General features: G+C 42.3%; 1 protein-coding gene across 1 annotated transcript in view; it reads right to left on the bottom strand.

Annotated features, from left to right (window-relative positions):
• PARP2 (poly(ADP-ribose) polymerase 2) overlaps window positions 1-15,506 on the bottom strand; it is a 56,317-nt gene that overhangs the window by 29,602 nt on the left and 11,209 nt on the right. Inside the window, exons 2-7 of the mRNA XM_066603733.1 lie at window positions 14,783-14,975; window positions 8,153-8,289; window positions 6,453-6,662; window positions 5,723-5,845; window positions 5,555-5,625; window positions 2,166-2,216 (exon numbers count right to left, since the gene is read on the bottom strand). Coding sequence (XP_066459830.1) covers window positions 2,166-2,216; window positions 5,555-5,625; window positions 5,723-5,845; window positions 6,453-6,662; window positions 8,153-8,289; window positions 14,783-14,975 — 785 coding nt within the window. The remainder of the gene's footprint in view (window positions 1-2,165; window positions 2,217-5,554; window positions 5,626-5,722; window positions 5,846-6,452; window positions 6,663-8,152; window positions 8,290-14,782; window positions 14,976-15,506) is intronic.

The following is a 15,506-nucleotide window of genomic DNA, read 5'->3' as shown; positions in this document are numbered from 1 at the left end:
CTCCTTGGTTACATTTTAACACTTTATTAGGTGTTGCGCCTATTGTAGGTTGACATGAGCATGATTTTCTTATACATGTGTGACCTGAGGTGATGCATTTCCCTGTGTATTGATGCTGCATTTCTTTTATGTTCTGTTTTTTTTTTTTATTGAATATATATATAATTTCCAATAAACAACTTTTTAAAATGTTAATATCTGCAATCCTGTCTAAGGGTTGAGTGGGGGAAAAAAACAAAAACAAAAGCACACATTGTACTGCAATTATGCCATGTTAGTATTGACCTTGTGGTTTTTACAGCTTAAACTCCTTTTTTAACATGGGTCATCTGCAAAATCTCGTGTGGTTACACAGCATTGGGACAACGCAGCAGTTTGTGGTAAAGCGCAGTGGATTTCACCACGCAGCAAACTCAGCCTTAGTTTCTGGGGATTGGCTGCACGTCTTTGCATCCTAGAGACTATGTACCAAGAGTAAAACAATAAATGTGCAGAATAAAAACTTTCTGAAGAAACAATCCCTTTAAATTTGGCAAACTAACTTTTACCCAAGATTACATTCCTCACTGTAATATAGGCATTTGGCTGGGATCTTCTGATATGCCGTGAAATCCTTACAATGTATACATCATCATGTGTAATTTAATTATCCATCATGCCAAATGGTACAGAATGGTAACCCTTGATTTTTTTTGAAGGCAGACAGCGAAAGAGGAGCAAAAAAAAGAATCGTAACTTTTTTCGTCAACGTAGCCATATGAGGGCTTGTTTTTAAAAGGTCGGTTTGTATTTTTCAACGGCACCATTTAATGTGCCGTATAACGTATTGACAAGACGGAAAAGTTTCTGGGTAAGTGGAAAAAATGCAATTGTACCATTGGAGGTTGGTGGCGTTTCTAGTATATACACATGGTAAGGCAGAAATGACAGGTTAACTATTCTGCAGATCAGTAGGATTACGGAGATGAAGTTATAGTTTTTATCTATTGTACTACTTAAAAATAAATAAATAAATCAAATAAAATTTAGCAAAATGCAAATTTTTCTCCTCATCAATTGGGTTGCATGAGCGCTCGTGTTTTGCAGGCTGAGCTATAGTTTGTTGGTAACATTTTGAAATACATGCGTTTTTGATCACCTATTATATATTTTTTTTCCTTGGAGACACTGATCAAAAAAACGGCAATTCTGACATGGTGTATTTTTTTCCCCTTATGAGGTTCACCATGCAGGATAAATAATGCATTATTTTAACAACTTGATTGAACTTTTACAGATGAAGCACTATTACATATGTATTTAACATCAAAAATGAAGTTTTGTAGCATTGTGTATGATTAAAAATCTAACTTCAGTATTGAAGTAAACTGTCCATCTCCTGGCATCCCGCGACTCCCCCCCCCCCCCCCCCTCCTTATGAGGTAGCCATCGCCCAGTATATCTATCTATCTATGTGAGCTAATGTTACCTTGGTTAGTTATTCTTTTCTATCTGAAACCCCCTGCCTTTTTCTCCTCATACAGTCATGTGTTTTATGTTCTAACCAGCTCAGATCTACTTGGGTTTGTACATTTACTTTCCAGTTAGTTTCTCAGGCTGTGTGATGGTGTTACATGACCCTACCACAAACTGCATATAATTGGACACCGATATGTCTGTCAGTTACTGCTGATGATCACACAGCTTCTGTCACACAGTTATAGTTGAGGAAATCACAGCTCATTCTCCTGACTGTATACTTATGCCCTGTAGCTTATTTAGGTGAATATAGAAGATAATGCTAATAAAAGGGTCCCCCCCAGCACAGAGAAATGGGGCACTTGGGGGACAGAAAGACCCCAGCCCTCTCATGCCATTTAAGCGAAGCAACATCTAAAGGGTTAACAGCAGATATCAGAGTTGTCTCTGACCAAGGCCACTGCAACCGAATATCAGTTACCTTTAACAGTCAGCTTCCGAGCCCACTCCATACAAACCCCGCACACACATTCCCCAGTCTTATATGCCAGATGGCGTAAATGGGTTAATAGGTAGAGATCACCTTTACATGAAAAGCATGTAAACACAAAACCCCACAATTCAAATAAAATACACATGCATGCCAAGTTTAACATCTATTGAACAACGTATGGACACGTTCAAAGAACAGACATTACTTTCCTTACCTGGTTCAACATGACATCATAAACCTCTTCACCTTCACTGTAAACATGAGCCTACAAGACACGATTCAAGGTCAACAACCAAATACTTTCATTCTTGCCAACAGTCAAATGTTATATAGAATCCCTCAATTAACACCAGTTCCAAGTCCCACATAGAATGTTAAATTGTTTCAAATGCAAGTTAAAAAAAAAATAAAAATCTGAAATTTTAACCTGAAGTTAATAATCTTAACCAAAGGGCTATATTTAGGGAACACATCAAGGACATCTGCTCTGCAGCACCAAAAGCAAATCGGATTCAAACTATTCCCACAGGTGTATCATTTTACTCTGATGTTGTAATCACATATCAATGTTACAATTAGAGATGAGCGAACGTACTCGGTAAAGCACTACTCGTCCGAGTAATGTGCTTTATCCGAGTATCTCCCCGCTCGTCCTGAAAGATTCGGGGAGCGCCGCTGCTGACAGGTGAGTTGCGGCGGGGAGCAGGGGAGAGCGGGCGGGAGAGAAGGAGAGAGAGATCTCCCCTCCGTTCCTCCCCGCTCTCCCCTGCAGCTCCCCGCTCCGCGGCGCTCCCCGAATCTTTCAGGACGAGCGGGGAGGTACTCGGATAAAGCACATTACTCGGACGAGTAGTGCTTTACCGAGTACGTTCGCTCATCTCTAGTTACAATCACACCTAAAGTTTTATTTGACTCAGACAATAACTTCTAGGTGCCTCATTTTTGTTTACAGTAAGTGTATAATAGCCAGTGCAATTCACTTTACCTAAAATTTTTGGGCTTTAGGTAAACAAAAAAAAAATGTGTTGGCCACTATGGGTCTCCCTACTAATTTGATGAACACTGTGTTGTCAAGTGATGTTACTAAAGATACTAAGACGAGGCAACAGGAAAAGCAGAACGATGATGAACCCTCCCATTTTGTCAAGACTGAACAATCTAATATGAATGGAGGTTTTCCGGACTTGCGCCCAACAGCAAATGCAGAAGAAAGGGCTTGGGCATATAGATTTTTCCCTCACGGGAAATAGGTTGCCGCTGGGGGCGTCTTACTGTCTTCTCTCCACTGAGAACACATGCATGCTCATGAAGAATAGCTGTCGAACAAGCAGGCATCCAGCCGACATCTAAGGTGAATAGCTACCTCAAATCATATAAGAGATTTTTATTTTTTTTTTTAAAGCCAAGCTCCAGTCATTTCAAGAAATCCTATCAAGTCAGTGGAAAGAAAATGAAAGTTATTCATCTAATTTGCTTATAATAAATCTGTATTTTCCCACAATAGCCTGCTGGTGTGGCGGTCACACAAGTTTTGCCGCTCACGCTCATCTTAACACAAACGCTCCGCTCCAAACTTTCACGAAGCTCTTGTGCATGTTTTATTAATTTTTTAGGGCAAGCTATTGACAGATCTACTTTAACAAATATTCTTCAATTCTAAATTACAAAAATGTATAACATTAACCCAACAAAATTAAATTATATGAATTAAAATGACATGTTAATTTTTGAAAGAAATGAGAGCACAGAACTAGCCCGCAATTTATAATGTTTAATCCCAAGTAGTGCGAGCAAAAGCGAGACAGAAGTCTTGGGAAAAAAGTAGCAGTCAAAGTGAGATAATTCAAGTGAAAATACCGTATATACTTGAGTATAAGCCGAGTCAATAAGTTTTACCACAAAAAACTCGTAAAACTTATTGACTCGAGTACAAGCTTAGCTATACTCAATATACACTAGGTAAAGAAGAAATGCAATACTCATCTCCCAGCCTGCGTCTGTGTACCCGGCGTGATGGTCTTCCCGGCGGTGCGGCAAGCTGCTTAAGAATTCTCCCCACTGTCATCTTCCTGCTCGGCTTTGAATCCCCCCTCTCAGTTAGCGCTGTGTAAATAAGCGCTGTGATTGGATCAAGCTCTAGCCATTCACAGCTGGTGCTCGATAAACAAATCAGTGTCGTTCAGTGATGTCATCCACTGAATAGCTGTAAATGATCGAGCGCCGACTGCGATTGGCTCGTGCTCAATCCAATCACAGCACTTACCTACACAGTGCTGACGGCGGGGGGATTTAAAGCAGAGCAGGGAGAGGACAGCGGGGAGAATTCTCAAGCAGCTTTCCGCACCGCCGGGGAGACCACACCGGGACACAGACGCAGGCTGGGAGGTGAGTATTGCAGGGTTTTGTTTGTTTTTTTAACCTCACTCGAGTATAAGCCGAGGAGGGCTTTTTCAGCATTAAAAAATGTGCTGAAAAACTAGGCTTATACTACAGTATATATGGTAAGTCAAATTATATTAGATTTGTCCAGTTTGGAAGAAAGTGGCTGATTCATAGATTGAGTAACCACGACGAAGTATAGAAGAACTCTTAGCGGGGTTGAAGTAGGAAGAGGGAAAAAAAAACAAAAAAAAAACTGGTAATCACACAGGAGTAAAAGAAACTCAATTTTTTGGATAACTTAGGGGCGTGTGGAAAAGTACCGATCACTTCAGGTAACGTGGCACTCCATGTTAACGGGCATCCTAGAGCTAAAATGTTAATGTAGCCTGGATCAATACTGCAATAAGACATCTTTCCATCTCGGCTGCTGGTTTGTGATGCCATCACAGTGAAACCACACAAGGGTGAAGTCATGCTAATTTGTGACTACCATTGTAGACACACAACGATTAGGTATTTGGCAGTAATCACAGCAAACCCAACGTGACAGGTGAACTAGGTAGGATCCAAGAGAATTAGAAGAGGTGTTAAGGTAGAAATCACAGAGGTAAGAACATAATCCCACCTAGATGTCCATTATGTATATGAAATCACACCAACGTGTCACTTCAAAGCTTTGCCTCTGGTCCCACCGCCCTAGGACACAACAGGTCAGTTCAAACCTCAGTCCGCTGACCTGAAGACATGACAGGTCCTCTTTTAACCCCTTGAGTGGCACGCCCGGAAATTTTCCGGGGACGAGCTCCACTGCTCATAGCAACATAGCCCGGAAGATTTCCGGGCTATGTATCACTATGGGAGCTGCAGAGCACAATGCCACAAGCTGTGACAGTGTGCCCTGCCTGCACAGTCCCACACAGAACAAAGCAAGGGCTTTGAGAAGCAGAAGATATTGCCGATGTGCCGGCAACCTCCTGCTTTGTTTACAGGTTGCCATAGAGACCATCGGCTTGTCAGAAGCAAGCCGATGGTCTCTGTGGCAGGGAGAGCTGGTTGTTAGCTGTCAGAGGACAGCTAGGTACCTGCTCTTACAGCAGAGATCAGCGAAAACCTCCGATCTCTGCTGTGTTAACCCTTTACATGCTGCAGTCTATGAAAAACAGAAAGAAAAACAGATACTGAGTGCGGTTTAGTTTCAATATTACCCTTCATAAAACTTACCTTTCCAAGCTTGCTGGAGCATTCTGGATCCACGGGGACCTTACCCTTCAACACAATGGCCCGAATGTGTTCTGCATTAAAAGACACAGATTTTAAAGGAAATCATGAATTAAAAGCCCTTTTCTGTGTACACGATACAAATAAAAGTTAGTATAGTAAGTTAATCACCTTTGCTTTCCTCCGAGTCACTGTCTCCACTTTCAATACTAGTGTTCTCGCGGTGTCGTTTTGCAGATGATGGCCCATTACTAACACTGTCACCATCTTCATCGGCTGTGGCATCTAAAGCAACTACAGAAATATTTTATTTAATACAGCGCTGTTTTTACCGTGAAAACTAGACACCTTGGCAGAAACTACAGACAGACAGGTGAACGGAATCTGTAGGGAGTCCCTGGTGTCCATCATACGATGGCTCTAAGAGCGTTGTAGCTTTGGTTTAAAAGGAAACCACAATGCAGATGTAGACCAGGCCTGACACCTTATAACAGGCTAGATTTTGCACTGCTACATGTAGAAATTCAGTTAGCACAATTTTTCCTACAGAGCAATAGTCTCCACTGATGGCAGAACGAGGCAGTGTAGGGCAGCTTCCATTTAAATACAGGTCAAGCATGCCTCCGCCATTGTATTGGCTACAAGGTAGCTTTAGCAGTTGTGTGACTACTAAAATCTTTAGAGACAAGAGAATACATACTGCCATCATATACTCAACTCACATTTTTAAAAGAGGACATCGATATCCACTATTGAAGTGTGCAGAATCATTTTTAGGACACCCTGTACTTGTCTCATGAGACTAATTCAACATGTGAGAAGAGTAAGATGACCACCGTTGTCATAAAAGCAGCAGATTTATAACAATTGATCTTTATATTTGACAACTATACAGACGTACCAGATAAGCAGCGCTGAATCTGTCTTTCATATTGGGTTTGGGTATTCTTTTGCACCATGGCTCCAAGATCAATAGTATAAGGCTTGCCACCCAGCGAAAGAGAGACAATCTTGCTGTCTGTATGCAATGCAGTTTCCAGAAAGATGGAAGTTTTAGCATCATAAGAGATCCAAGACTCATCATCATCGGCCAGCCACTGCCATACGAAGACTGTGAAGATAAAGGGGAAGCAATAAACTTCAAAATGAATAACCTCGCTTTCCACGTTGTAAATAGCGGATCTGCCGATTAGAGGCCCAATGTCCACTAATGTGCAGCTCTAGGCGCCCATTGGGATGCATTAGCATTCGCAAAATAATTTGGAGAATTTGCGAATCGCACACACGGGAAGAACTAGCAGCATGCTCCATTTTTCTGCAGATCCCATGGGACAGCTTCCATTGAAGTCAACGGAAGCAGTGCAGTCTGCAGCACACCCGCAGCTGTCACTGTGAACGTGCCACGGATCTGTCGAAAAGCAGGAGATTTCTTTTTTAAAAATTGCACTGTGCATTCGTCCGGACGCTTTTGCCGTGCTGAAGAAAGAAGATCCGGCCGGCACGGAGGAGACTCGCACTAGATCCGGAGAGGATTAGAAAATTTATTTTCCTGTCCGTGTCTGCAGGCACAGCTGGATTCCGCTGCAGGATTCAGCAGCGGAATCAGTGCATGCAAGTGGACTTTGGGCCTAAGCCAAATTTTTTTTTGTTTCTTAATATACTGTATAATATTACGATGTAATAGTAGTTGCATCATTCAATTCAAGCTACATACTGGATCACCAATACAAAAGGGCACTTAAAGAGTCAGTCACTTACTTTTAACCCTATAACCTAAGCTTATTGGCTGAAAGTAGGTGACCTACTGAGTCTGGGGATGTATGTGTTATACTTACCTTCCCAATCATTCCCCCCAATGTGAGCAGTGAAAGCTGCTGCTCAATGCATTGAGTGGCGCTGTCAAGCAGTCCACCCATTATAGAATTCGAATGGGCGGACTACTTAGCGCGCTGCTCAAAGCACTGAGGCAAAAGCCAATTTAACCCATTTGGGGGGGGGGGGGGGGGGGGGGGGATGATATGGATCAACATTTGAAATTTCTCACCTGACTCCAAGACCCGGCTCAACAACGCTGCTGGTTATTTAATCTCTATATCCTGCAATATCATAGCGCTCTGGAAAGGCATCTAGTCCCCTCTTAAACCTCCCTGCCTGAGGACGTGGCAATTGCAAAATTTATAGAGTTCCACAGTCTCACTGCTCTTACAGTAAAGAACCCCCTTCTGTGTTGGTGAGGAAGCCTGCTTTCCTTTAACAGTAGCGGTTGCCCTCTAGTTACTGTTGTAGTCCTGGGTGTAAACAGATCGTGGGAGAGATCCTTCTATCCCCTCATGTATTTATACATAGTTATTTTGACGCCCCCTAACAGTCTTTTGTTCAGTCCTCCTATTCCGTTTGTTAATTTGTGCAAGAAGTTTGCCTCATTTTATTTCTTTTACTACTTAAACCTCCATCCTGCTCAGGCTGACTTTAAACAGGTACAAAAAAAGTTTTTTTTTTAAGAGAGGTGGGGGGAATAAACATTCCAATTGCTTACCCAAGAAAATGTCTGCTTTTAACGCAAGCTATAAAGATTCACTTAAACTCTGTTCACAAACTCACATTGATCTTGCTCTTTCACAGCAAGTCGTATAGGTCGTGGGTAGCCACTTTTTTTATTCTTCTGCACCATAGTTCTCAGATCCACTTGTAAGGAGATCCCAGGCTCAGGCGAGATGGTCACAGACTGTTTTCCAGTGCTAGAACAAAATTCACAAACCTCAACCATTATACATTTATTAGTGTAGGAGACAGGAGATTTTAACATCTTTTTTAGAGATGAGCGTCCGAGTAATGTGCTTTATCCGAGTACCTCCCCGCTCGTCCTGAAAGATTCGGGGAGCGCCGCTGCTGACAGGTGAGTTGCGGCGGGGAGCAGGGGAGAGCGGGCGGGAGAGAAGGAGAGAGCGATCTCCCCTCCGTTCCTCCCCGCTCTCCCCTGCAGCTCCCCGCTCCGCGGCGCTCCCCGAATCTTTCAGGACGAGCGGGGACGTACTCGGATAAAGCACATTACTCAGACGAGTAGTGCTTATCCAAGTACGTTCGCTCATCTCTAATCTTTTTACTAACCAGTGGATACACAGCAGTGGAAAGAGAAAAAGTTTTTACCAGGTCTAGGTTAGTAGGTGAGGGTACCAAGCTTCAAGGGCTATATCCAGTGTACAGACCAGACAGAGAATCAGTTTGCGCTCCAGGAGTGAAAGTGATTGCAAAAAACCAAAATGTCAGATCAAAAAAAAACAAAAAACAACTTGTGATGCTCAGCCAATCAGAGCCAGCGCTTGATAAACCAATCAGAGCCATTCATTAATAGCAGAGATTGAGTCATCGAGCACTGGCTCCGATTGGCTGGGCTGCGGCAGTGCTTCCTGGGAGGCAGGGATTTTCCAATCCCCGGGCAGAAGACAACTGCCAGCGTCCAGAGAGAAGATGCAGCTAAGCCGGACAGCACTTCTAGGTTATGTATGCGTTTTTGTTTTTTTTCTGCAGCTAGGGCTTAGCTGAAGGCTTTCACAGTAGGATTTCCTATTGTCAATGTTGCACTTCACGGCACGAACACAGCTTTTCGTGCGATGCAACAGAAAGGAAGGCTCATAGGGCAACATAGGCTACAAAACATTGTAAATCACGGCTGTATAGAGCATGCCGCAGTTTAGCAGTCTCGCAGGCTACAAAACATCACTCATGTGGAAGAACCCATAGACAAGCATTTGTGGCACTGTCGTATTGCGACAAAAATCGCACGCGTGGATGCGGCCTGAAGGGAATGTTTTGGGGTTTTTTGTTCTTAACGATGTTGATGGTGCAGTAAAAACATTAGTATTTGAGTCTGTTAATGGAGATACCAAGTTTATGCATTTTTATGTTGCAATAAAATAGCATTAAAAAAAAAAAATTAAAAAAAAAAAAGCTTGCTGCCATGTTTTGACTCCCCATTTCTCTATTTTTCTGTCAATGCAGTTGTGTGAGGTCCTTTTTTTTTCTCAGTGTGAACTGTAGTTTTTATTGGTATTCTGAGGTACATATGACGTTTTTCCCCTCAAACAGGGCAACCTTAGGAAAAAAAGAAAAAAAAAACGACTAAAGTTTTTTTGTTTTAACTCTAGTCTTTGAATATAAAGAAATGTAAAAAACAAAAAAAAGTTTTAATATCAGTATGGGCTGCATTTAACACTTTCCCGACATTCATCGTACATGTAGAGAATAAAAATAGCAGATGGCGTATTCTAACATTAGTCCTGGAATATTTGGAGATCTACATACATACATACATACATACATACATACATACATACATACATAGCTGAAAGCCCTCACTGACTGACTCACTGACTGGCCAAAAGTTCTCCAACTTCCCGATGTCGTAGAAGCATGAAATTTGGCAGAAGCATAGATTATCTCCAAAATAGGAAAAGAAATTGGGTCCCAACTCGATTATTCAATTCTATGCGCAAAAGAATTGGCGTCGAAATTTTACGTACATAATCTAAACCTCTCACTTCCCAATGTCATAGAAACGTGCAATTTGGCACGAGCATTGATTATGTCAGAAGTAGGAAAAGCTAATGGGTCCCGACTCGATTATTCAATTCTATGCGCAAAAGAATTAGCGTCCAAATTTTACGTGCAGAATCTAATTTTCTCACTTTCCGGTGTCATAAAAACAGGAAATTTGTCACGAGCATGGATTATGTCAGAAGTAGGAAAAGCTAATGGGTCCCAACTTGATTATTCAATTCTATGCGCAAAAGAATTAGCGTCCAAATTTTACGTGCGGAATGTAATTTTCTCACTTTCCGGTGTCATAGAAACGGGAAATTTGGCACGAGCATTGATTATGTCATAAATAGGAAAAGCTAATGGGTCCCAACTCCATTATTCAATTCTAGCGCAAAAGAATTAGCGTCGAAATTTTACATGCGGAATGTAATTTTTTCACTTTCTGGTGTCATAGAAACGGGAAATTTGCCACGAGCATTGATTAGGTCATAAATAGGAAAAGCTAATGGGTCCCAACTCCATTATTCAATTCTATGCGCAAAAGAATTAGTGTCCAAATTTTACGTACATAATCTAAATCTCTCACTTCCCAATGTCATAGAAACATGAAATTTGGCACAAGCATTGATTGTGTCATAAATATGAAAAGTTAATAGGTCCCAACTCGATTTATTCAATTCTAAGCGCAAAAGAATTAGTGTCCAAATTTTATGTACGTAATCTAATTCTCTCACTTCCTGATGTGATTTTATATAAAGGAAACGTCGCATGGTTGCCTCCACGTGGTGTTTCCTGGGTAACGCAGAAAACTATGCAAAATGGTGAACATAGGTTTTTCCTCAGCATCTCTAAAGTAACCACGACTTCATAAGATTTCCGTGTGAACACCAGATAAACACCAGCACCAAATTAACTCGGGCGAAGCCGGGTATATCAGCTAGTATATATATATTTTTAAAAATGTAAATACAAAATCGCACTTTGAATTATGGGCAGCAATTAACCGAGTACTATTCTTTGTGTGACAACCCCTTAAACCAAGATCCCTGGGGACATCGCTTAATTTATGAAAGCAAACACCTACAGAAGGGCTGTGAGATTTCCCAATGGAAAGCAAAAGCATGGGTGTGAACACAGCCTTAGGCACCATTCTTGGCCATGTTAGATGCAGATACAGGGGCAGTGTGGACAACATTACAAGTCCGGTAGAAGTAGACAAGTTTTTTGACCAACCACAAAATCGTCCATTTCACTCCCTAAAGTCATCACAGCATGCCAGTATGTAAAACTGCTCTGCACTGTACATCCTACAAGCCCCTGTAAAACCCATCCGCCGCACCATAGTGCATGTATTTTTACAAAGATCTGTTAAAATGTAATAAAGTTACATAAATGAAAGCAAAGTAATGCACTGCCCAGTGACGGACCGCTACCTTTATATAGATTACGTGTGTAAGGGGGTGTAAGTGTGCCTTCACACGTGGCCGATTTTGGTGCTGATATGCACCAAAAGCCAAAGCATACTTTGCATTGCAATTTTGATGTGGATCTGCAGCACATTTCACACTTTTAATTGAAGGGGTGAAGTCTGCTGGGAACGCGCATCACAATCCACACCAAATCTGCTGTACGGGAATGCAAACTTGAAGTTTATATATAAATGATATGAAAGGCTCACCATCATGCTATGTTTTAGAAAACTGAATGGGAATGCACCCCAACATAACCGTACAGATTTAAGAAGGAAAGGCACTGGCCAGCAGACTGATCTCTGTCCTCTCTAGGGGATGGACCCGTACCCTGGCTGCACTTTCAAAATAATAGTCAGTGATCTCTGTGCTAGAATTATCACGGAGATCACATGATTGGGGGTCAATAGTTGTCCCTGATGACTGCTGTGCCATCAGCTGTCAGGCACTTTCTGGAGGAGTGGGAGAGTTTTGTTTTTTTAATTAACCCATTTAGGACAAAGCACTGTAAATTACGGCACTTGCTCCTGGGCTTTAATCCCAGCCGATAGTAAAAATACAGCGGGGATTAAAGCTCCTGCAATCATAAGCATGTCAGGTTGTCAGCTGTTAGTCACAGGAGTTTTTAACCCCATCTGCCTTCCTTTCTTTAGTACTAGCGCTCAATGAGAACTATGTATACTAACAAGTGAAAGTGTTTCTTCCACTACGGGAGCCAAGGGTCATGTGACCACCGGGAATCCCTGGGACAGGAGAGTTGCAGGGTCCTAGCAGACGCTGATCAGCTGTGCCAGTGACCATTGTCACTACAGGGGGAGGTTTTCCCTGTAACTAAAGCTCCAATGGATGACTCAGTTACAGTAAAAAAGTGTCAAAGAAAAAGAAAAAGAAAAAAAAAAAAAAGCGAAAAATGTGCCTGCTCCTTAACCCCTTAGTTGTCGACAGTCCAATAGTGTTTTTACGTCCTGCCATTGCAAAACATGTATGGAGGGAGATAGCGCCGTTATCTCCCTCCATACAGCGTGGGTGTCAGCTGTTTATTACAGCTGACACCTGCGGGCAATAGCTGCAATTGGCCTCACAGCCATTAACCCTTTAAATGCCTCTGTCAATCCTGGCCCCATGGCTGTGTTGGCAGACTGCCCATCAAGCCATCCCCCGTGGGGTGGCTTGGTAGGCTGCCTGTCAGAATGCAGTATAATGTAATGCTATAGTATTACATCATACTGCAGGAGCGATCAAAGCATCGCTAGGGGGACTAAAAAAAAGTGTAAAAATAAAAGGTTTACTAGTTACAAAAAAAAAAAACCACACACACCCTTTTGCCATATTTTCAATAAAAGAATCTAAATAAAGCAAAAATACGTACTTAGTATCACTGCGTCCGTAAAAGCCTGATCATAGTAATGCACGATTTACCCCGCACGGTGAATGTCATCCACAAAATAAATAAAGAACGCCAGAAATGTGTTTTTTTGGCCACCCCATCTCCAAGAAAAGATGTAATAAAAAGCGATCAAAAGTCATTTGTATTCAAAGATTGTAACAACGGTAACAGGACATATTGCACAAAATTAGCCCTTACACAACTATGTCGACGAAAAAAAAAAAGTTATTGTGCGCAAAAAAGGGAGACAAAATAATTTTTAAAAATGAAATACATCTTTAAAAAAAAATACAAGTAGCACAGCAAAAGAAAAAAAAAATTATATATGTTTGGTATTGTAATCGTACTGACCCATAGAATAAAGTTATGTCCTTTTTGTTGAAGTTTATGTGCCACTTTTTTTTCCATTTCTCTCCACTTAGCATTTTTCAGTACATTATATGGTACAATAAACAATACCACTGAAAAATACAACTCGTCACGCAAAAAACAAGCAATAATCGATGGATAAATAGAGTTATGATTTTTTTTAAAAGGGAGGAAAAAACAAAAAAGGAAAAAAAAAAGCTCAGTCGCTAAGGGGTTAAGGTACATAACAGCCTGGTCCTTAAGGGGTTAAAGCTGTGAGGATCTTGGAAGTCTTTGGCCCAACGTCCAGGGACGAGTTTGATTTGGGAAAGCAGGAGTTTGAGGGAAAAAAACAAACAAACTGTACTGCGCATGACCAATGGCGAGCCGTGAGGACCATGCACAGTACAGCAAACCTGGAAGTGGAGAGGTCCGCGCGGACGCCGCTGCCGGGAAAACACAGGTACACAGGGCTCACCGGCTGTGGGCAGGGCCGGATTCCCCACAAGGAATCCAACCCGCCTGTGGACTTGAGGCCTTAATCCCCTCTTGCAAAAGTTATCATGTGAGAGGAAAGCGAGAAACCGCTCCAATGCCAGTCTTCTCTGTGATCTCAGTTAGACTGTATCATGTGATTAGTGACTACTCATTATGGTCTCTAATTATTGTGCCATGCCCTGTGAGCCGGGAGCTTTAAAGATTTTACAGCAACCTGAGGCTAAAGGACTGCCTCAGCTGCTGTAAAACGGCACCCTAGCCTAAGGCCTCTTAGTAACCGACCTGAAAAGGTGTCTAGGTGGTCACTGAGGGGTTAATAGTACATACATGTACTGTGTCCACAAGGTTTAGAGAGGTTTCCCTAAACTCACCAATGGGAATTATGCAAACCTCCCTCACATTCAGGTTTCTATAGGTTCGGGCTCACACGAACGGATTTGAATTGCGGATTCTGCGATTGCCGTACGCGCAGAAGATATGCAGTAAAACATTAAAAGAGTGGAAAAAAAAAAAACAAAACGCAGAATGCTCTATTTTAGGCACGAATTTCACGAGGCGGCCTCCATTGAAATCAATGAATTGAGTGTTCCGTCACCCATACACAATTAACATTGCACATGAGCAGCGGAAACCCTCGCAACTGCATGGGAAAATAGAAGAGACGGCTGGAAGGAAGAGAGATCTTTCTTCTGCACAGACAACCATGCGGAGAAAGGAAAATCGCTCGCATCCGCGATCTTCTGCGACCATTTGCAATTACTTTCCGCGAAAGATCGCAGGTCTTCCGCTGCAGAAATCCACATATGTAATCCAACCTGGTCGTGAGAGCCCGGCCTAACTTCCACTGATTGAGATAAGCTTACGTTTGATTGGACATATGAGGTGTAATATGCGGTGCAACACGTATGTGGCAGCTATTCCCCATGAGCCTTTGCAGCATGTAAACCACATTCTCAGTATGGACAGCGCAATTTAATTCTGGTGTCTCACCTGAATGCTTGGTTAATATGGTTATTAAGGTCATCTGTGTACACCATCCACAAGTCTTCATCACTGAGCCATTCCCAGCGAGTCTCCAGTTCGGAGGATTCTGGATCTTTATCAGAGTCTGCAAGTACGTCGCCTTCATCTTCAGTTTTCACTATGATCTCAAGATCTACCTCAGCCTTTCTTTTCTGAGATCCTGTTGGAGAAATAAAAAAGGTCTTTAAAAAGGGATTGCGTCTTCAGAAATCTACAGTATTAATCAAGTTTTTATGTTAAGCCCGCATGGCATCGGGAATCCCGCACAGAATCCGCCCGTGCCCCGCGACCCTGAGTACCTGTCCGCGTCTTTTTTCTTCTGTACTGTGGATGTGCTGGCCGTCGCACATGCGCAGTAGAGATACTCCCGCATGGTCGCTAGGCGACCATGCGGAATCTGCGACCTTTCCGGAATAGTTATTGCGCATTGAACAGCTTCCATTGACTTGAAAAGGAAGCCGCCCGTGCGGAAAACGTTCGGGGAAAAAAAAAAAAAAGAAGAGCATGCTGTGATTTTTCCTCTGTGAGCGGAAATCGCAGTTGATTTCCGCTTGTGTGCGTGGAACAATCACTTTGCAGTACATCCTATGGATGGATATTATTGCAGAACCCACAGTCAGACACCAGCCGTGGATTCTGCAGAAAAATCCACCCCTGTGCATTGGGCCTTAAACAGATTTAAGGAATTTGG

Source organism: Eleutherodactylus coqui, chromosome 5 (genome assembly GCF_035609145.1).
Source record: "Eleutherodactylus coqui strain aEleCoq1 chromosome 5, aEleCoq1.hap1, whole genome shotgun sequence".
NCBI classification, from domain to species: domain Eukaryota; kingdom Metazoa; phylum Chordata; class Amphibia; order Anura; family Eleutherodactylidae; genus Eleutherodactylus; species Eleutherodactylus coqui.
The sequence above is the reverse complement of the archived record's forward strand: the minus strand, read 5'-3'. Positions and strand labels throughout refer to the sequence as shown.